The 18,403-nt window shown below is 41.9% G+C and overlaps 1 protein-coding gene across 3 annotated transcripts; it reads left to right on the forward strand.

Moving 5' to 3' along the window:
* Positions 1–396: 396 nt before the first annotated feature.
* On the forward strand, positions 397–17,926 carry ANGEL2 (angel homolog 2). 3 transcript variants are annotated; one of them, XM_075707227.1, is made up of 9 exons: positions 397–416; positions 3,173–3,606; positions 5,756–6,009; positions 8,477–8,546; positions 10,274–10,695; positions 11,688–11,814; positions 12,471–12,531; positions 14,449–14,612; positions 17,485–17,926. In XM_075707227.1, the coding sequence occupies exons 1-9, from the start codon at positions 397–399 to the stop codon at positions 17,637–17,639; spliced, it is 1,707 nt and encodes a 568-aa protein (XP_075563342.1). In that variant the 3' UTR covers positions 17,640–17,926. The 3 variants fall into 3 exon arrangements, with proteins under 3 accessions (XP_075563342.1, XP_075563343.1, XP_075563344.1); XM_075707228.1 differs by lacking the exon at positions 397–416 and having other exon boundaries at positions 3,180–3,606; positions 11,688–11,757; XM_075707229.1 differs by lacking the exon at positions 397–416 and having other exon boundaries at positions 3,532–3,613.
* Positions 17,927–18,403: the final 477 nt, after the last annotated feature.

Raw genomic sequence — 18,403 nt, forward strand, 5'->3', positions numbered from 1 at the left:
GGGAAAACCTTAAAATTATTGTTATTTAAAGCCACTTTTATGACACAAGTAAAGGGAATGCAGAGAAACCGTATTTTACTTGATTACAGTTCCTGCACAGCATCTGCACTATTCAGCACTATCATATTTCATATGCTTTGTACTACATTTCCTTGCAGTAAATGGAGCTAGCATTTACTCTGTCCTCAGAAGACCTCAAGAAGGCATTTTAACTGCTTATTCGTGCAACATGGACAGAGAGAGGATTGTTTATGCAGCTGGCACGTAGCGGTGGGTCCATCAGCAGGGCCTGCAGGGCAGGCAGGTCTCCCACCCGTCCCTCAGGCCATGTCTCCTCAGGTGGCATAGGGGCAATAGCCACTTTCAGAGTGTCTCCAGGTGCATTTTAACCTGAGAATGTTAAAATACTGTCTTAGGTGAGTGGGGTTTGTCTTTCTGCAAACATGGTGCTGCTGCCCTGAAATGGCACCTTGAGACACATGGCAGCTCTCCACTGAGACCCTTTGACCCTGAGGGGGACACACTGATACAAAAATTCACAGATACTATTCTTCAAAGTCCGAACCTCTCCATAGGAGGAAACGGAGCAATCGGAAAGTTCCCAAAATAAAACTCAACAGCAACAAAGTTACTATCAAGCAGGCATCCTTTATTGCAGCACTGGGCAGCACTGGGGATCGTTCCACCATGAGCGCTCCAATGATTTGGCAAACGTCCAAAGATTATGAAGTCGTACATATTCACAGGATTTCAGAGAATTCATATACATAAACATGAGATTTCCTGGAACTCATTAACATATGCAAATGTCCGATCCGCAGTCATAGTTGTCCTCGTTGGTGGTCTTCGGGGGTCCTCCGGTGGTCTCCGATAGTCCTCCTCACTTGCCCACTGGCTGAACTTTGGGCCTCGTTTGTCCATATGGTCATTGAATTCGCTCATCAGTCCTTCAGCCTTGGAAGGTTACGAAACCAGTTCCTTGAGTGCTCATCTTGGCACAGGTGTCCTGAGTCTATGTTATCAGTGCTTTAGTAAGCCTAACGAGCTTAAGATCTGTTTTAATTGTGCCAGACAAGGAGTCACATTCTTCGAAATATCGGTCCTATTTATCTGCTCTGCTTCAGCAATAACTAAAACTACCTGGGTCAGGTGTTGTCAGAGGTTTAGCCCTTTCAACACAGTCATGCCAGGGAGAAGGCCGCGTATGGAAACTACTGCATTAGCACAGTGTTACGTCAATTTAAAAGAAACAAAAGTCTGAAATGAAGCAGCCTACAACCCGCTTTCGCAGCGCCCCCGGAGCAGGCCCCTCCGCGGGGCCAGAGGCACCCGCCAGGCCGCCCGCAGCCAAACGGGCTCCCGGGCCGCCACCCCGCCCTAGCCCAAGATGGCGGCCTGGCTTCGGCGGCGGCCTCCCGGATCAAATATGGCTGCGGGGGCGAGGCGCCGGCCCCTCGGACTACAAGTCCCAGGAGCGAGCGGGCGCAGGGCGCGGCGTAGCCGCCGCCCGTGCGGGGTAAGCGGCTGGGCCGGCGGCGCGGCGGGTGGAGCGCGGAGCTGGCGCTGCCCTGGGATGACCCCCTCTGGGGGTGCCGGGGCTGCGCGGAGCCGACAGCGGGCCCCCCCTGGGCCGGGCCCGCACCCGGGCCCGCCGGCAGGTAAACGCCCGCGCCGGGGTCGGGGGGCCGCGGGGTCCCGGCCGGGGTCGGCCCAGCCCGGCCCGGCAGCCGCCTGGGCGCCGTCGTGCGCGGAGCCGCGGGGCAGCTGCCGGGGGCTGTGCGGCGGCAGCCGGCCCTGCGCCCCTCCGCGTCCCGGCGGCTGCCCGGCGGCAGCGCAGGCCGAGGCGGGCTGTGCGGGGGCTCCCCGCGGCTGGCGCGGCCCCGGCGGCGTTGGAAGAGCCCGCTGATGGCGAGCCCCGCGTCCCGGCTGGGTGTGGGGGGCCGGGGAGCGGCCTGGCCGCTGCCGCGGGAGCTGAGCCCCCGGCCCGGGCGGGGGGTGATTGACAGTCACTTGTTTTCAGTAGCCGCCATTAGCCAGAGCAGGGCCGCGGTAAACAAAACACAGCGCGGGCTTGGGGTTTTTCATTGCCGGCTGTAGGTGGTTGTGGGGAAGCGCTCGCCTGGGGCGGGCTGTTTAGGAAGGGAGCCTTTTTTCAGCGCTTCTCCGTAAAGCGGGTGTTTCGGGAGGCCTTTGCAAAGGAGAAGCGCCCCTTCCTCTCGGCTGCACCGTGATGCCCTGGCGTGTGTTTTGCTTGTGTGGCTCTCAAGCTACTTCTGGTGCGTCGTGGTGGAAACTGCTGTTTCAGGACAAGCTGGTTTTGCTGAAAGTTGTATTTAGACTTATTCGCTAGGCTGTATAGCAGCTAGGAGGTTCTCACTCTAGTTGAACTTCATGCATACCAAGCATTGATGTCTTTTTGCTTGTAAGCTCAAAATATGCCTTCTTATTTAAACAATGAGGAAGCTGAGACAGATTGATGTCACTCAGCCTTCCTTACTGCATTTTTGTTGAGACTCGGGTTTTATTGATGTTTTTTCTGGAAAAAAGGAAAAAAAAACACTTTGTTTTCATGGCTTTAATCACTAAGATGCGGTTTTCCCAACTGGAAAACAAATAAGAGTACAAATTTACTCTATGAGCTGGTGCCAGAGATGGCACAAGTGTTAATACTTCTGTTTCCCTGTCTTGATGGCTTTGCGGTTTGAGCCAAGTCAGTGGCTTTTTAAACAAATTTCTGACTGCATGAAGGAAAGTGGTTTTCTGATCCCGTTCAGATAGGCTTATTACAAAGTTAATGCAGCATGCAAAATTGGCCTTTTGTAAAGGTCATTCCACTGAGCACTTGAAAGATCTGATAGTTGAATTCAACAAGGCAGAAAATAAATTATACGTAGTTATTCAGATGGATAGAGTTTGGAAATTAAATGGCATTTGTAAATCTGAGGGGGGAAAAAAGATACAAGATTGCTTTGTAAAGTCCCACTTTGCATATCATTTAGATAAAGGTTTAAATATGTTGTATGTATCTAAAAAGGTTTGAATATCTTGTATGTGTTAACTTGTAGAGAAAGAATATCTTGTATAAGTCATGACCAGGATGACTTGCATCTACAGTCTTCTACAGGTGGATGTAGTTGTGTGTAAGTAATGAAATCTGCACTTTGTTTGGTAGACACTCCATGCTGCCCCGTCATGTGCAGAGGCTGGGCAGAGACTGGATCGCCCACTGGAATGGTTCTCAGATGCTCACCTTGAACAGCCGAGTTTCCAGCTGTATGAGATGGGCTGGACAGTATCCCTGGGCCTCGTTTCCACTTCCTGTTCCAGTTGACTTCTCAGCAAACTGGAGGCTCCCTCCGTTTTTTGGACCTTGGAGGCAATTTCAGAACTCTAACTGGCAGCTTGATAACTTCACACCAAGTTCTTGCTTTCACCTACCTAACCGCAGTATGAAATCTGAGGGAGAAGAACCATTGACAAAGAAGAGAAGACTCAGTGGCCAGCATGATGCTTCAACTCCTGAAGAAGAAACAAACTTCTTAAATCAGAAGGAAGCATTGTGTCTTTCTGTAGCACAGAATGAAGAAAAACATAGCAGCAAGAAAGGTAAAAGGTGCTCTTTGCTCGTTTTCCTTATTTATTTGTAATGCTAAACACATCTAAGAAGGTATAAGCAATATTGCCTGTACCTCTTGAGTTACTCTTTTTCTTGATAACTCTCTCAAGAAAACATCGGTCTTAAACATATTACAGTGTAGTGCTGTTTAGTCCATAAACATGTATTTTGTGCTGTCAAACAGTGTGCCAGAATTGGGTTCACTGCGCTTGGTGGTAGAACACGGTCAATTATGCAAGGGATTGCCCAGCTGGGGGGTCCTGAGCTTGGTTCAGACATCTCTCTCTCGGGTATCTGTTGCCAGATCAGATCTGTTAACTTGAGGACTCTTTTAAAGCAAAAAGATTTTGCCAACTTGCTATAGGGCTGAGCTGGGCTGGCAGTTGTATAGCTTTGTTCCCTGTGTTGTACCTGAGCTCATAAGCCCTACTGGACCTGAACTGGCTTCTTTCCAAGGCAGTTGAGTTATCTGTGACCTAGATAACTGAGAATTAATGGACTGAGATTTAATGATGTTTGCTTCCAGTGTGACTGTGTGGTTTTGTTTTTACAACTGTATTCTGCCACTGGCATGTTAGCAAGCTTTGTGTCAGACCATGACTGGCAAAGCAAACAGCAAATGTGCTTATCCAGATAAATACAGTAAGAAGTGCAGAGATGTCTACCCAACTCAGTAACAGACTTTCATGAAACTTGGAAGTGTCTGATTCAGCTTATTACAGATGTAATCTTCTACATAGCATCCAAATGTTTTACTGAGTATTGTGGATATTTACAGTTTTTGTCTACTGTGAAACAGATAGAGGGGCACAGTCAAAATTGGCCCCCACTTGCATAAATTGCTCCTTAACAAAATAAACTGGAAGTTGTATTATGGCTGAAAAGGGTGATGGATGCCGTCAGCATCCCAAGGGGTTTTTTGGACACAAATATCCATAAGGCTTAGAAACATCATATCCATCTTCAGGAGCTGAAGAAAGGGAGTTTGCTGTGTGCCTTTGTTGCCGAGTCCTCTCTTAACCCCCTTAGCAAGTACATTTTGACATACCTTTATCTCAGAGAGTAGTTAGCATTGTGGTCCTTCCTAGTTATCTTTTGTTTGCGTATTGTAAGGTGACAGTAGTTAAAGATACCTGCTGAGGAGCAATGTGGCCTCTCTGCCCCTATAGAAACAGTACTTAAAGCCTTGCTGTATTCATTACGAATACTAGATAAAATCCTGAATAATGTAAGCACAGTGATGAAATTTACTATCCAAATAGGGCAGATGCTAAGAGCTATGTACAGTCTGCCACTAGTTGATAGCACAGATAACTGGACCTCGGCACGCTCCCAGATGAGTTGGGACATAGCTGAAAAGCATCTTTGTTCATGAGTTTTGTAAGTGGAGAAATATGTATCTGAAAAATAATTGGATGCTTAATGATGGGCAGCTATATTCTTACAAACCTTCATATAATGATACTAATAGTAAGTATGAAACTGGGAACGGCAGAAAGGCAAAGTAAGCCTTTTCAGAAGTTCTTGGTAATTCTGAGGCTTATTAATTTTTTAATTTCTCAGCCTCACTGAGGGAAATCAGGTTCATTATCTGTTTTGGGACCCCTGTAATGGACCCTATTGCAGCTTATGGCTGAGTTTGTCAGACTGCACGCAGGCTAGAGGTGAATCCTTTGTTTGATTTAGACCCCTTTGTCAGTCAGGGATAGAGAGATCAGCAGGATGCCCATATGTTGCTCTGAAGGGTGTATCCCAGACTGACATACCCCATCTTCACTGAGGAGGTAGTGGCAGAAGGTGGTGTAAGTCTATGTCAACAGATTGGATTTGGCTTACCAGTTTGACAGCCTTTCTACAGGGAGCAGAGTGATGTAATCTGACTGCAATGATCTCCTTAGAACAGTTTCCTAATTTCAAAGCAGTTTGAAATCCAGGGCATATAATGGTTTTGGTTTTTTACTGATGCTTATATAAAGCTCATCTGAAACAGAGGGTGTAAATCACTGCTAATCAAATGAGCTTTTAGAATTGTTTAAGCCATTTGAAAGACAACTCATTGTCAGTAGAATGATTTCTAAGAGCAGTAAGAAGTTTCATGGTGTATTACATAACTTTCTCTGCTTCATGTGCTTTGAACAGGAACCATCAAAAGACACTGGGAATATTTCTGTCAGCACAGTAGAACAATGAAAATCTTTGAAAATAAAGAAACTGACCAAAGCAATACAGAAAGTGAGGCAAAATTTGATTTTACAGTCATGTCCTACAATATCCTCTCACAGAATTTGTTAGAAGATAACTCTCACCTGTACAAACACTGCAGGAAACGATTGTTAATCTGGACATACAGATTTCCCAACATTCTACAAGAAATCAAACAGCTGGATGCAGATGTGAGTAGAAAATGACTGTGTGGATATTTCTTAAGAACTGATAAACTGGAATAGCAAATTCTTGCTGTTCTTCATTTTGATAGGTGGGCTGTCTAGTGAATCCAACTGAGCTTTTAGTTATGTCATGCTTAACAGTAGTTTTGATTTATGCTTATGCAATTAGTGTATTCTGTGCGATCTGAACTTACAGCAAAGGCAAACTCTACAGCATGTATCACTCCTAGTTGCCTTTTTTTGATCCATAACTTCCCGGAATGGTCTTTTTTGACATGCCTTTGATGTTCTGCTGATACACTGCAACTTTTTTTTATCATTCCAAAATCTTCTTTCTTCACATAATCTTTCTCAGTCTGTGCTTAGAGCACACTTGAGTGCTGTAAATAAGGCATTGAACATAAGAACAGCTACACTTGCATAGACCAAAGGTCTACCTAGTCTAATGTCATGTTTGTAACAGTAGCTAATGGTAAAGGCTTAGAGTAGGAGAACAGGGCACCTTTCTCCAGGATAGTCTCAGCTTCTGGGACTGTACAGCTTAGGAAGCTCCGGAGCTGGAGGCTCTCTCTTTAATTGTGGCATAAGTTACTTAGCACAAAGGCCGTGCAAGGTTGAATACTTGGTCGTTATTCGCAAACACTTAATCTTGCACTCCAGGTTTTTGTGGAGGAAAAATAGTATGCATGCACACAGGAGAGTCAAATTAAGGCAACCTCCAGGACTGGCACTTTCTAACTTCCCCGTGTGTGACTTTTGACTTCATATTTGTTTTCAGTAGTAGTTACACCAAGTGTCTGTATACTCGGTGAATCAAAAGACCGTTTCTAAAATCTGGCTGCTAATCCTTCAGAGCCATTTGTTAGACCAGGTAATGGAGAACTTATGTCTGAATCCTTTATTTGGAAGGCAGACTCAAATGTTTTATTTTTTTGATTGTATGAGGACTGGAGTGATGAGACTACTATGTGGATATCAGTTTTCTTGAGATTAATGTTCAAGGTTGAGAGAATGATGCAGGCATTAGTAGCACTCATGTGAGACTCTGATCCAAAAGTATTCCTCTGAGGTGTTCATTTCTCTCTTCATCTGGTATTCTGCACCATTTGGCTTGTGAACAAGTGTGCTGTTCTTTACTAAGACATAACTCTGAACTTCTGTTTATGTTGGGGTGTGAAAAAATACTTCACTGTTCTTGGCTGGTTGTTGGGTTTTTTGTTTCTGAGGGCACATCACTTATTGTTAATCTTAATCAGGAAGTCAAGTCAGTAAACTTTTTGCTTCGGTCATTGTTCAGGCCAATAAAAGTTTGGTGATAGAATCCAACCTGTTTGTGTCAGAAAACAGTATTGAAAAAATCAAAGTAGTTGTAGTAGGGAAGCCACAGAAAAACTGCCTTGTACCATTTGAAAAATGCAGTTATGTTAGTACATAGCCAGGAAGCTGGAAATTAGAGTCCCCTTCAAGCTCTTCCTTTCTTCCTCATAAATTTATACATACTGTATATATGTATCTTTACAGTGAGATACATTGGTGGGCTTTCTGGGAGTAGAATTGGGCAGAGGGACTCTGGTGAGGGTATGCCTGGTGCTACCAGTGGTAACAGACAGTTCTCCAGCGTGGAAGGGCTGGAGCCAAAGCCATCCCCTGTAGCAAAGAGCAATTCAGTTCAGGGTACTTGCTGAGGTCTGCAGAGCCACACAACTGCAGCACTGGGGTAAAGAGGCGACGCCTTGTATTGCGTGCATCGAGTCATGACGAGCAGCTGCTCACAGACCCTAGTAGATGCAGGTGCCCCTTGTGCAGAGGAAGTTCTTGCTAAAGGACACGAGCTTTTAACTGATTCATTGTTTTGAACTGTAACCTTAAAGTGAAGCAGAGACTTCAGAATATTGCTTGAGATTTGGCTCTCCTTTGAGACCTTGAATAAGCTAGTGTCAGCTGGGTAAGTGAAGCCTGTTGCTGCAGTTCAGCATGCAGTGCTAACGCATCACCCTTCAGGAACTCAGTCCTTTGTCAGAGTCCCAGGGTGTTTGTGTGTTACTGCAGTGTGCAGGGAGAAGGCTACAAGATGCTCAGAACACTCTTAATGGAGTCTTTTGAGGTTGATCTTTGGTTCAGGTTGTCATAATACGGAAACTTGTTCACGCTGTAGTCAATGAAAAGCATGCCCTTGGCCTCTTCATCCCACTGCTCTGGCATTTAGCCCTCTCCTAAACTGCTGAGAATGTATTAGCAGGTCACTATTTTGATTAAATTTAATTTCACATCTGAAAATGTATGTCTGTCTGAGAAAGGGTGGGAGGAATTGGGGCCTTCTTCACAATCCTAAGGAGCATTTTTTATATGAGAGTGAATCCTTTCATGGGATTATGGAGGCAAAAAGCCTCTGAATTTTTTTTTTCTTAATACCTAATACAGTAATATTTTGACTTACTTACTAATACTTTTTAATTGTAAACTTTTGCCTTAGGTACTCTGTTTACAAGAAGTCCAAGAAGACCACTATAGAACAGAGATCAAGTCAAGTTTGGAATCCCTGGGTATGATGAAACTCTTATGACCAATACATTGTCTTCTCCCCTGCCCCAGCGCTATTTTCCTCAAAAAAACCTCTTAGATTATAGAATCAAGTCTCCTGCCATCACATGCAACAAAGTTGTGTACCCTCTTTTGCAAATCCATCAAGTGCTCTCTTGAAACTACGTTAGTGTTTTCTACCAGTATTCTGTTGGATAGCTTTTCTAGGGTATGTTTTTTCTGGCTTGAAACCTTCCAAATATCAGCACTAACCATGGTCAGTTTGTATTCGTTAGTTTTTATACTAGTACTGTCAGTCAGCCTGAATAGCACTGTCTTATCACTCTCCCATGTGAATTTATGGTAAGGAACATGCTGCTGGGGGTGTGATTCCATGGTGGTTTAAACTGATCTAAATCTTTTGTGCCCTACACCTCCTGCCAGTCCCAAGGCCCCGCTCTCTTCCTGGCACTGGTACTTGTCTGATGCCAGGAGGAGGCAGTTCAAGGAGCACGAGTGGGCTCATACTTTTTTTTCTTTCTTGGTTAGTTGGTGACAGTCTAGCTCCCAGAATTGAGTGTTTGTCAAGAAGATAGGGTAACAGCAGTACTGATTTATTTCCACTTGAAATGTGAAACAACACTGTAAGGCCAGGCTCATGTGGGCAACTGAGCTTCCTGCTGCTATACATGAGGATCTGGAGCTCACTGTAGCTCTTCCTTTTCCCCTCCCTACTCCCAGGTGCATGTCCTGCCCCTTCTCCTGGGCTAGTTCTGGCACTCACTAGACCTTTACCCTGCTGAAACCCACCAGTCCAGCAGAGTGCTCTCCAGACTAATTTTATTTTCCTGGATTAGTTTTCTGTTGGTTTACTGAGTTAAGAGTAAGTGCCACAAAAAGTGGCAGGAACACATGGCCTGGAGCTGGGAGAGAGGAGTGGGAATCCTCTGTTCCAGCACTGGTGTGAGCTCGGAGGTCGACTCGCTCCACTTCATGGGGCTGTACTTCTTGAATTCATATGGCATGGGCTGGGCAGAGAAGCATTTTAAAATGGCAAAAACTAGATACTGTTTCAAGATCATTAGTTTTTTCTTACATGGGTGAGGTCTCATTATTTTATGTAGAGTGAAACGCCGATTTTGAAGAACTTGGCAAATTACTATTTTCGGGTGGGCTTGTTTGAACTCCGATATTATCATTTGATAACTGTCTCAGTTTCCCATGTTGAAAGCTTGCCTCTTGCTGCTAACTGGTTAATTACATAACTGTTGTAAATATGTTTGAGACCTTTGTTCTGTGAATCATTTTAGACAGTGATTTATGACTTATAGTGATTATTGCTTTTGATTGGAATGCTTCACTGGTATTATTCCTAAACCATTGTGGTAACATCCAGAAGAAAAACTTCAATACACAAGTCCACTTTTATGTGTCTTGTGAGGTTTGTTTGTTTTGGTTTGGGTTTCTTTCCACACAAGGAGAGAAGAACTTGCCTGGTATCTTAAACTATGTAGATGCTTACACGTCACAAAAGGTACTAGACCAGGTTTCCTGTAGTATCTAAACTGAAGCTAGACAGGATGGAAAGTCTCTTGTCTTCACTTTTCTATGTGAACTTTACATAGTCTTTGGTACTTCAGACTGGGTGTTGACTGCCATGTGAGAGAAGTAGTGTGAGGCTTTTCTAATTAAAAAAAAAAAAATCTATTTATACAATGGTATTTTATGTTTTTAATTGCCTTTCTTGCAGGGTATCACTGTGAGTATAAAATGAGGACAGGGAGAAAACCTGATGGCTGTGCTATCTGCTTCAAAACTTCCAAATTTAGCCTGATCTCATCAAACCCTGTGGAATTTTTTCGCCATGATATTCCCCTTTTGGACAGGGACAACGTTGGACTGGTGTTGCTTTTGCAGCCTAGATTTGACTCTAAAACTAATGCTCCAATCTGTATAGCCAATACACATCTGCTGTATAACCCAAGGCGAGGGGACATCAAACTGACCCAACTTGCAATGCTCCTGGCAGAGATTGCTAGTGTTGCCCCTCAGAAGGATGGTACCTTCTGTCCAATTATCATCTGTGGTGACTTCAATTCTGTTCCTGGTTCTCCGTTGTACAGATTTGTAAAGGAAGGAAAGTTAAATTATGAAGGACTTGCTATAGGGAAGGTAGGCTATGCTTTTCACTTCTCACCAAAAAAACCCAAAAAAGGTTAATACTGATTAAAGAGAAATATTTGAGTGATGCTAACATGCCATAGCTGGGCTTGTGATTATTTCCATTGAAGTACCAATCTTAGTGTCCTTTATGCAGTCTGCAAAGCGAAAGTTACTGTGGAGTTACTAAAATAAGCTTGGGTATGTTAGCTGTGTCTTACAGAATACTGTATCCGCTTCTAGCATTCTCAAATTAAAAACTTACAAACAAATTAACTGTTCTTGAAAGGTAGTTATCCACAGGATGATTGTATCACTGTGTTTAAGTGTCCCAGTGTTTAAGTAGGATAAAATAACTACTTAATCAAATACCTACTGTGTACTCCATGGGAAGATGACTCTTTATTTTAGATAAACTTTGAATTACAGTGGCTAGAATAATTGCAAACGCAAAAATGCAATTAGATGCTGAACCGAAACTGTTCCAGGTTAGATATTTTTTGTTGTAAGCACTAGTATGTAGTTGTTGGACGTGTCAAATGCTATTTAATAGAACGTAACTGGAGTACATACAATGAGAAAACATGAAAAAATAGCCCCACTGGTATTTGTTCCTAGTGGGTGGTTGTTTCAAGCGCTGCTTTGACTTGACTTGCTCCCAGGAGAATAAGCATCGTGAAGATAAAGCAAGTGTTTCCTAGGGAGCTGTATATACTCAGTCCTGTTATGTTGCTAAAACTGTTCTTGGTAGTCTCTCAGCTTAGTGACAAAAGAACTATCTTGAAAAATTGGGTAGCTGCAAAAAACTTGGTAAGAGTAAACAAAGGGTGTGTACATAAGGGGTGTTATTATTTTTACAGACATTTGACAAGCCATTATAAAAGCTTTATTCTAGGGGGGTGGGGTTGTTTTTTGCTTAAAACTGTTAAACTACAAAAATTACATTTCAGTTTTTTTTTTTAATCATATTTCTGTCTGAAAAAAGCTCATGTTGTCTTCTCTAGGTCTCTGGACAAGAACAGTTTCCAAGGGGACAAAGAATCTTATCTATTCCAATTTGGCCAAAAAAATTAGGTATTTCGCAAAACTGTGTATATGAAATAAAACAGCAACGAAAAGAAGAAAATGCAGGTCAGTTTCTAGGTTGATGAATTTTGTGGTCCTTTGAAAATACCATTCAGGTAGCACTGAAAAACAGATGATCTATTCTAGTGGGGGAAAACCAGTGAGTCGAGCTTGCAAAACTTCCTTGTTGGGCTCATTAGAGTGTAAAGTTATTTGTTCACATAAGCATTTGCAAATTTGAATCTTAGAAGATAATAGTTAGAAATTGCCATTCAAGAGCTGGTGTGTAATATTTAAACTACTTTGTGTGCATCATGAAAGCCAGTTGTGCTGTGACTGGGAAAGGAGAGATGGAGGAATGCAGCACACATGTAGCATGAACCTACATTCTGCTTCAGTGTTTATGTAGTCTAGTGCAAGCACTTTATGGAACAAGTGGGAAAAGCAAGTGATTCCTTGCTGAATATTACTACATCTTTCATCCACCATTTTTTCTTTGACAGAAAAAAACAATTTTAAATGAATGGGACATAATTTGAAAGAGTCTTTGGAAGGATTCTTACTAATGGAACAGCAGAATTTAATCTAGCTTTGTGAATTGTATCTTGCTTGCTGCAAAAAATCAGTGTACTTAAAGATATTTTCTTTTCTGTAGCTCTTCAATACTGGTCTCACCTACATCCTATTTTTAAATGTAAATTGAATGCATTTTTATTTTACAGGAGAAAAATTGGAAGCAGCAAAACTGGACAACACTCAGGAGATTGTAATAGCATCTGAAAAGTATGCATTGGGGGGGAAAAATGGAAGCCCTTGACTGGTTCCTAGTTTTGGGGGTTTGTTTTGTTTTTAGACCAAACTTGTATGTGATTCCAGACATCGATACAAGATGCTCACCCAACTCAGTCTGCCCATCTGGCAAAAAGTCATCTTCCATTTAAACATGAAAAGGCTGATCAGACTGCAAAAGACTAGAACTGGAAGTAATGGAGGAATGTGTGTTCTTGTGGGAACTTGCAGATGTTATTTCAGAATGCAGAGGCAAGGTGTCAGTACTGTTTAGAGGGTACTTTCTGTCTGCATATTAAAAGAATGCTTCTCACATTTTTTTTTTGTTACATAAACAGAATATTCTGCTGTGTAGTGACATTGTAGGAAAGCTGTGAACTTGCAGAAACCATGCTGGGGGGGGGGAGGGCGGATCCACAAAAAAACCCCAGTGTTGTCCAGCTGCTTAAGTGTTGGCACTTCTCTCTACTGTTTTTTGAGATGCTAGTTTATGGATGCTAGTAAAATCCTATAATACAATGTGAAATTGGGATAAAGGAGGGAAGGGAACTGGAAAGATCATAAAATCTTCCTTGTCAAGAGTTCTGTGGGAGAATTTAAGTTCTTTCAGTCCCAGAAACTTGGAGTATTAGGGATTTGGTAGTACAACTCTTACTCGGATCAAAACATTTGCTTATTAAACTGAAGGAGGAAGCCACCACTAGACTGCTGAGAAGAAGAATGTAGCTGCTTTTTGAAAGAACATACTTGCATTTACCAAACTGGTAAAGGCATATAAAGTAAGGCATAGAAGGAAATTGCCCTAACTGTGTACGTGTGATGTCAGGCTGCAAGTCAGCCATTTCTTATCAGAAATGAGATCTTGGTATCACTGCAGATAGTTACATTAAAATGCTTGGTGATCAAAAAGCTAAGTAATGGGGTTTCTGAGAAAAGTAGTAGATAACAAGACAGGAAGCCCTATTCTACTGTGTAAATCCATAGCATGCCACATAGTGAACATGGCTTACAGGGTTTTTTGTCTCATCTTAAAAAGGATGTCATGTAACAAGAGCAGAAATGACTGCCCTTCTGTGTTGTGCCAACTGGCATGTTTGTCAGTCTTCTCTAAATCAGGCAGGTGACATGCTGAAATTTTTTTTTTTAATTGCTTGGTTTTTAACCAGAACACGTTGCAGCTCAGGTTTAACATGCAACCATGCAACGTGAGGCAGGTACAGCTGAGGGATGGATGATTTGCAGAGCTGATGGGAGCAAATGGCTGGGAGGGAGAGAAGAGTTCTTTTGCTGAAAGGTGCGGTTTTGCAGTTTGCTTTCAAGATTGAAAAACCAGGTGAGACAAGATGGGCTGAACTGAAGAGGAACAGACTGACAGATGATGGGGAGAGACAAAATGGGAACCTGACTGGAAGAAAGAAGATTAGGCATAGCCTAACTTGAAAACACTTGATTGCTTTAGTTTAGGGGAGAAAAAACCCTAAAAATCTTAATTTCTCTATATGCTGAAGGGCCTGGTTAGATGAGTTCATAGTTTGTTGCTTTCATGTAAGCTGCTCTCACAGACACTTCTACCGATGTGTCAGGGAGAGGTTGCTGAATGAGGATGCATGTGAAATCTTACAAAGTGTAGATGGAGGTGAAAGCTATGCATATTTGAAGTGTCAGTTAAGCCAGTTTTCATAGGCTTTTAGGTATCTGCCTTTTACTTGAAAAAGCTGCCTGCATTTTCCCTTCAGAGGTTTAGACCACTAACACAAAAGGCTGTGGGATTGATTGCATGAGAGCAATGCTAGTTTGCATATCCAGATAACTCATTTTGTTTGTAACCAGGAACTATTTGGTATTTATTCATTGCTTTTTCTTTCCAGGAAAGACAAGAAAATAAAATTATTTTCTTTGATTCCTGTTTAGGTTGTCTTCAAAATTGCAGCACCATTTTAAATTGTCTTCAGTCTATTCTCATTACTTTTCTGAAACTGGGATACCAGAAGTAACAACTTGTCACTCCCGAAGTGCTGTCACTGTGGATTATATTTTCTATTCTGCAGCAAATGATGATACTGCTGCCCAGCCAGGTAAAGAAACCAACTTTTAATTATTTTTCATAAACGCTAAATGGGAATATTCGGATGCTGTTCTAAGGGAAATGTAGTGATAATTTAATCCGTATGAAGCACCTCAGAGGTTCGTGGTGCTGCTCTGAATGTCAGCTGTCATCTGAGAAACGTGGCTGGCCTTGTCGACTCACCACAGTTGGACTTGTAGTGCCACACAGGGCAAACTTTCACCTAACTGAACATTCCTGTAGTTGCCATCTCAGCAGGGAGAAAAGAGCTGAGGCTACAGAAAAGAGCAATGTGAGTAGCACCTGAGAAATACTGGTGTCAGGAACTCATGCAGGACCTTAGCAGCTGGACCGACAAGAAAGCAGTATTTGTAATCATCTAATCAACAAAATGGTGAATGGCAATTTATGATGTGCATTAAAACTTATAAATGAACTGTTTCTTAGAAAGTTACTTTTCAGATAGTCCTGATGTAATGTCTGTCAAGTAAATGACCTCTGTGGCTTTTGCTCTGAGAGCAGTCACTTGCACATGCCCAGTTGTCACTCTCTTGATTGCAGTTGCAGCTAAAACTCACCAGATGGTGCAAGAAAGACATGGTACCTCTGCGGGTGTATTTCTTGATGGCTAGCACAGTGCTGTCCTTTACTGCATTTGTGCTCTTACCATGGATACTTCTGAGCAGTGCACTTTCCGTGTCATCAGTAGTTCTGTGTTTTATGCCATCGTCAAAGGTCATTGCACAGTGCAGTGTTATCAGATAAATGGCTCTGCAGAACCTGGAACAAAGAAACCTGGATTCCATTCCTGCTCCCACTGTAGATTGCAACTGATTTTTATCAATTAACATTGTTTTCAGTATGTGAAATGAAAATACCACCTTCATCTCTCATTCCTTGAGACTAGATTGTTAAAATTCATTGAGTGAAAGTCTCATTTGTCATAACATGCACAGTAAATGCTATCTTAGTGTAAAATATAAAATACAAAAGCTTCACAATACAGACATAAAAGCTTTGACTGAAAAAACTAGGATGAGAAATATCTAAATGACTTCTGAATGCTGTGTGATTTAAGAGTGCTGTGTGATTTCAGAGCACATCCTTGTGCAAAATTTAATCCTAACGCATCTGCTTATATATTTTTGTTGCACCATCATTGCCCCAGCAGAGCTGTAGTACTGTTTTCTTTTTGCACTTGTTTTTCAAATAGATTCTTCACCCCACATCAGAGTACAGAATGGGACCAAACTTGAATTCTGCAAGTAGTTTAAACTGGTGTAGTTTTTATTCATTAGTTCTTAGAAACTAAGTAATAGTCTGGATTTTCAGTTTTCTGCTGACCTGGGCCTCTGTATTAAAAGTTGTCAAAGTCTGAACAAGTGAGTATTAAATGTGGTCTAGGCTGACTGATTGCTTTTTTTTTTCTATTTAAAAGGTTTGGGTTTTCTTAAAAGTTTTCGTGCTTTAGTCTGTGTCATGCTTGGCCCAGTATTTGGTGTGGTATTCAGGATTTGCTTTGAAAGCAGGGTTCTGCAGGACTCAGTTTTGCTGGTTCCAGAGTGCTCTGAGCTGACATTAATCACTGCATGCAGACCAAGCCCTCTGTAACAACAAACTGCTCCTTTGTAGACATGCAGGTGCTGTGCCAAATGATAAATTTGGCTCAAGAGCTGGGCGGACCTGTGCTCTAGAGCTACCGAGACATCTTTGCAGTAAAAAAGCTTTTCTTCAGAGCAGCAGTAACGAGCTGCTACATTGTTAGAGAACTGGAAAGCTGGCAGATGGCAAAGAAGTGAAGCTGTTGAACTATCCGAGTTCAACAGTTGCTTGATAATCCTTTAAAATATACCTACTGGTAAGCTGGTACCAGGTTCAGCCAGGAAGTTCTGAAATTGCTCATCACTTTCATACAGAAAATATTTTTGTCAAAGTTACAGCTGCCATTTGTGCTGGTCCTGAAAGCACTTGACCTGCTCAAAATAATTTCTGTGCTCTGAAGGCAATAGCTAAGGTTGCTGAATAGTCGTCTCGCTCAAGTAGATAGCTCAAGAACTCTAAAAGTTTGACACATCATGGAAGGATCTTGTTCTCAATAGAATTTCTTTACTTGTTACTCTGCTGCTGATGGTTTTCTCAGGTTTGTTGTTTTTTTTTTTTTTTAAGGAGGACACAAATATTTTAAGTATAGTGTAATAATAAGGTTTAATAATAGCAAGGCTGTGAGTCATCTTCCTGTCTTCCATGAACAATATGGTGTTTCTTGTGTGTGTGTTGTGGGGGATTTTTTTGTCCTTGGGGTTTTTTTTGTTTGTTTTAGGCGATTATAGGAATAGGTAGCGGGAAATAATGGAGGAAGATCCCTTTCTTACGATGAACAGTTAGTAAGGGAAATGCCAGAAGGCTTCCATCCTCATGAGCAAGAGTTCCTGTGTGACTTGCCTGCTAGAGAAGCTGTGCTTGAGGATACAGAAATAAAATGTTATGTGAACCAGGAACTCTAAAAAGATGCTTAATTTTGCAAGTGTCAGCTCTGTTGAGCAATGCTGTTGTGCTGTAGTATAGGACTGAATTGTGTGAGGGTTTTTCAGGGGAGTTACAATGAATATTGTAAATCCCTTTCTACCTCAATTTATCCCTCCACAAAATGGAGGGGTAGTGTCTTTCTGAGTACTGTGAGCTCTACGGATTATAAGTTCTACTGTGACAGTAATAGTGAACACGAAGAATTTCTGAACGACCTTATTGGTGATTTTGCCTGGAACAATAATGACTTCAGATTATTTCTGCCATACTGTTTTCTTCCTTCTGCATATGTATGAATATGTGATTTCTAGCCCACACTGATGAACATTTCCACTTTTTTTTTTTTTTTAAACCAGGAGCAGAGGATTCTTTTCATGGAGGTCTGAAACTTCTTGGCAGGCTGGCGCTTCTAACAGAGCAAGATCTTTGGACTGTTAATGGTCTTCCCAATGAAAATAACTCTTCTGACCACCTACCATTGCTAGCAGAGTTCAGGCTTATTGAATGGTAATATCCAAAGGACTTCTTGTGTAGGCAAAGTTACCTTCACCTTCTCTCTTCATGTGATGATGATTATTATTTTTTTAAAGGTTAATTCAAGCACTGCTGGTCCGGTTTAAATAAGTTTGCATGCATGCTGATTTGTCAGTGTTGTGTAAAGTAGACTTTTTAAAGAGACCTTTTTTTTTAAATGTTTAAATTGCTTTATGAAGTCTTCAAGGAAAAAAGAAAAGATTTTACATTAGCTTCCTCTTTGATAAAGGAGAACATCTGTGCCAGTCTCAAAATGGCATTATTTTTCACAGAGATGCTGTAAATGGTTTTTATTATAAATCGTAGTAAAACATTATTCTCTGAGAACTGTGTGCTTCTTCAAGTAAAGGGGATTGAGTTTGTGTGCATGCCACACTTTATAATGAGCTGAAAGTACTGGTTTACTACAAAGGTGCTCTGGAGCCACTTCTATCTAAATACTTCTAGAAAAGAATTTCCTCGGTTACCTAGAGTGTAGTCAGTGCAGAGGCTGCAAGATTGGACTTCCAAAGGAAGAAGATAGCTTTGCAGTAAGACAAATATTTATGTTCTAAAGAGTTACTTCTTTAACTTCTAAAAGCTTAAATACAGGCAGCATTCACTGGAATCTTTTTAAAAGTATCTGAAATAAACCAAGTTTAATGAGCATGAAAATTTATAGGAAATTTAATTGATCTACTATAGGAAAAAGAAACCAGTCCTTGACATCATGAGGCTTCATATATATTGAACAACTGGAAG

Source organism: Pelecanus crispus, chromosome 3 (genome assembly GCF_030463565.1).
Source record: "Pelecanus crispus isolate bPelCri1 chromosome 3, bPelCri1.pri, whole genome shotgun sequence".
Classification (NCBI taxonomy): Eukaryota; Metazoa; Chordata; class Aves; order Pelecaniformes; family Pelecanidae; genus Pelecanus; species Pelecanus crispus.

Coding starts and splice junctions, on each gene's coding strand:
- ANGEL2 (XM_075707227.1), top strand. CDS start 397: ATGTTAAAATACTGTCTTAG. Junction 3,607..5,755: donor AAAACATAGCAGCAAGAAAG/GTAAAAGGTGCT, acceptor TGCTTTGAACAG/GAACCATCAAAAGACACTGG. Junction 6,010..8,476: donor TCAAACAGCTGGATGCAGAT/GTGAGTAGAAAA, acceptor CTTTTGCCTTAG/GTACTCTGTTTACAAGAAGT.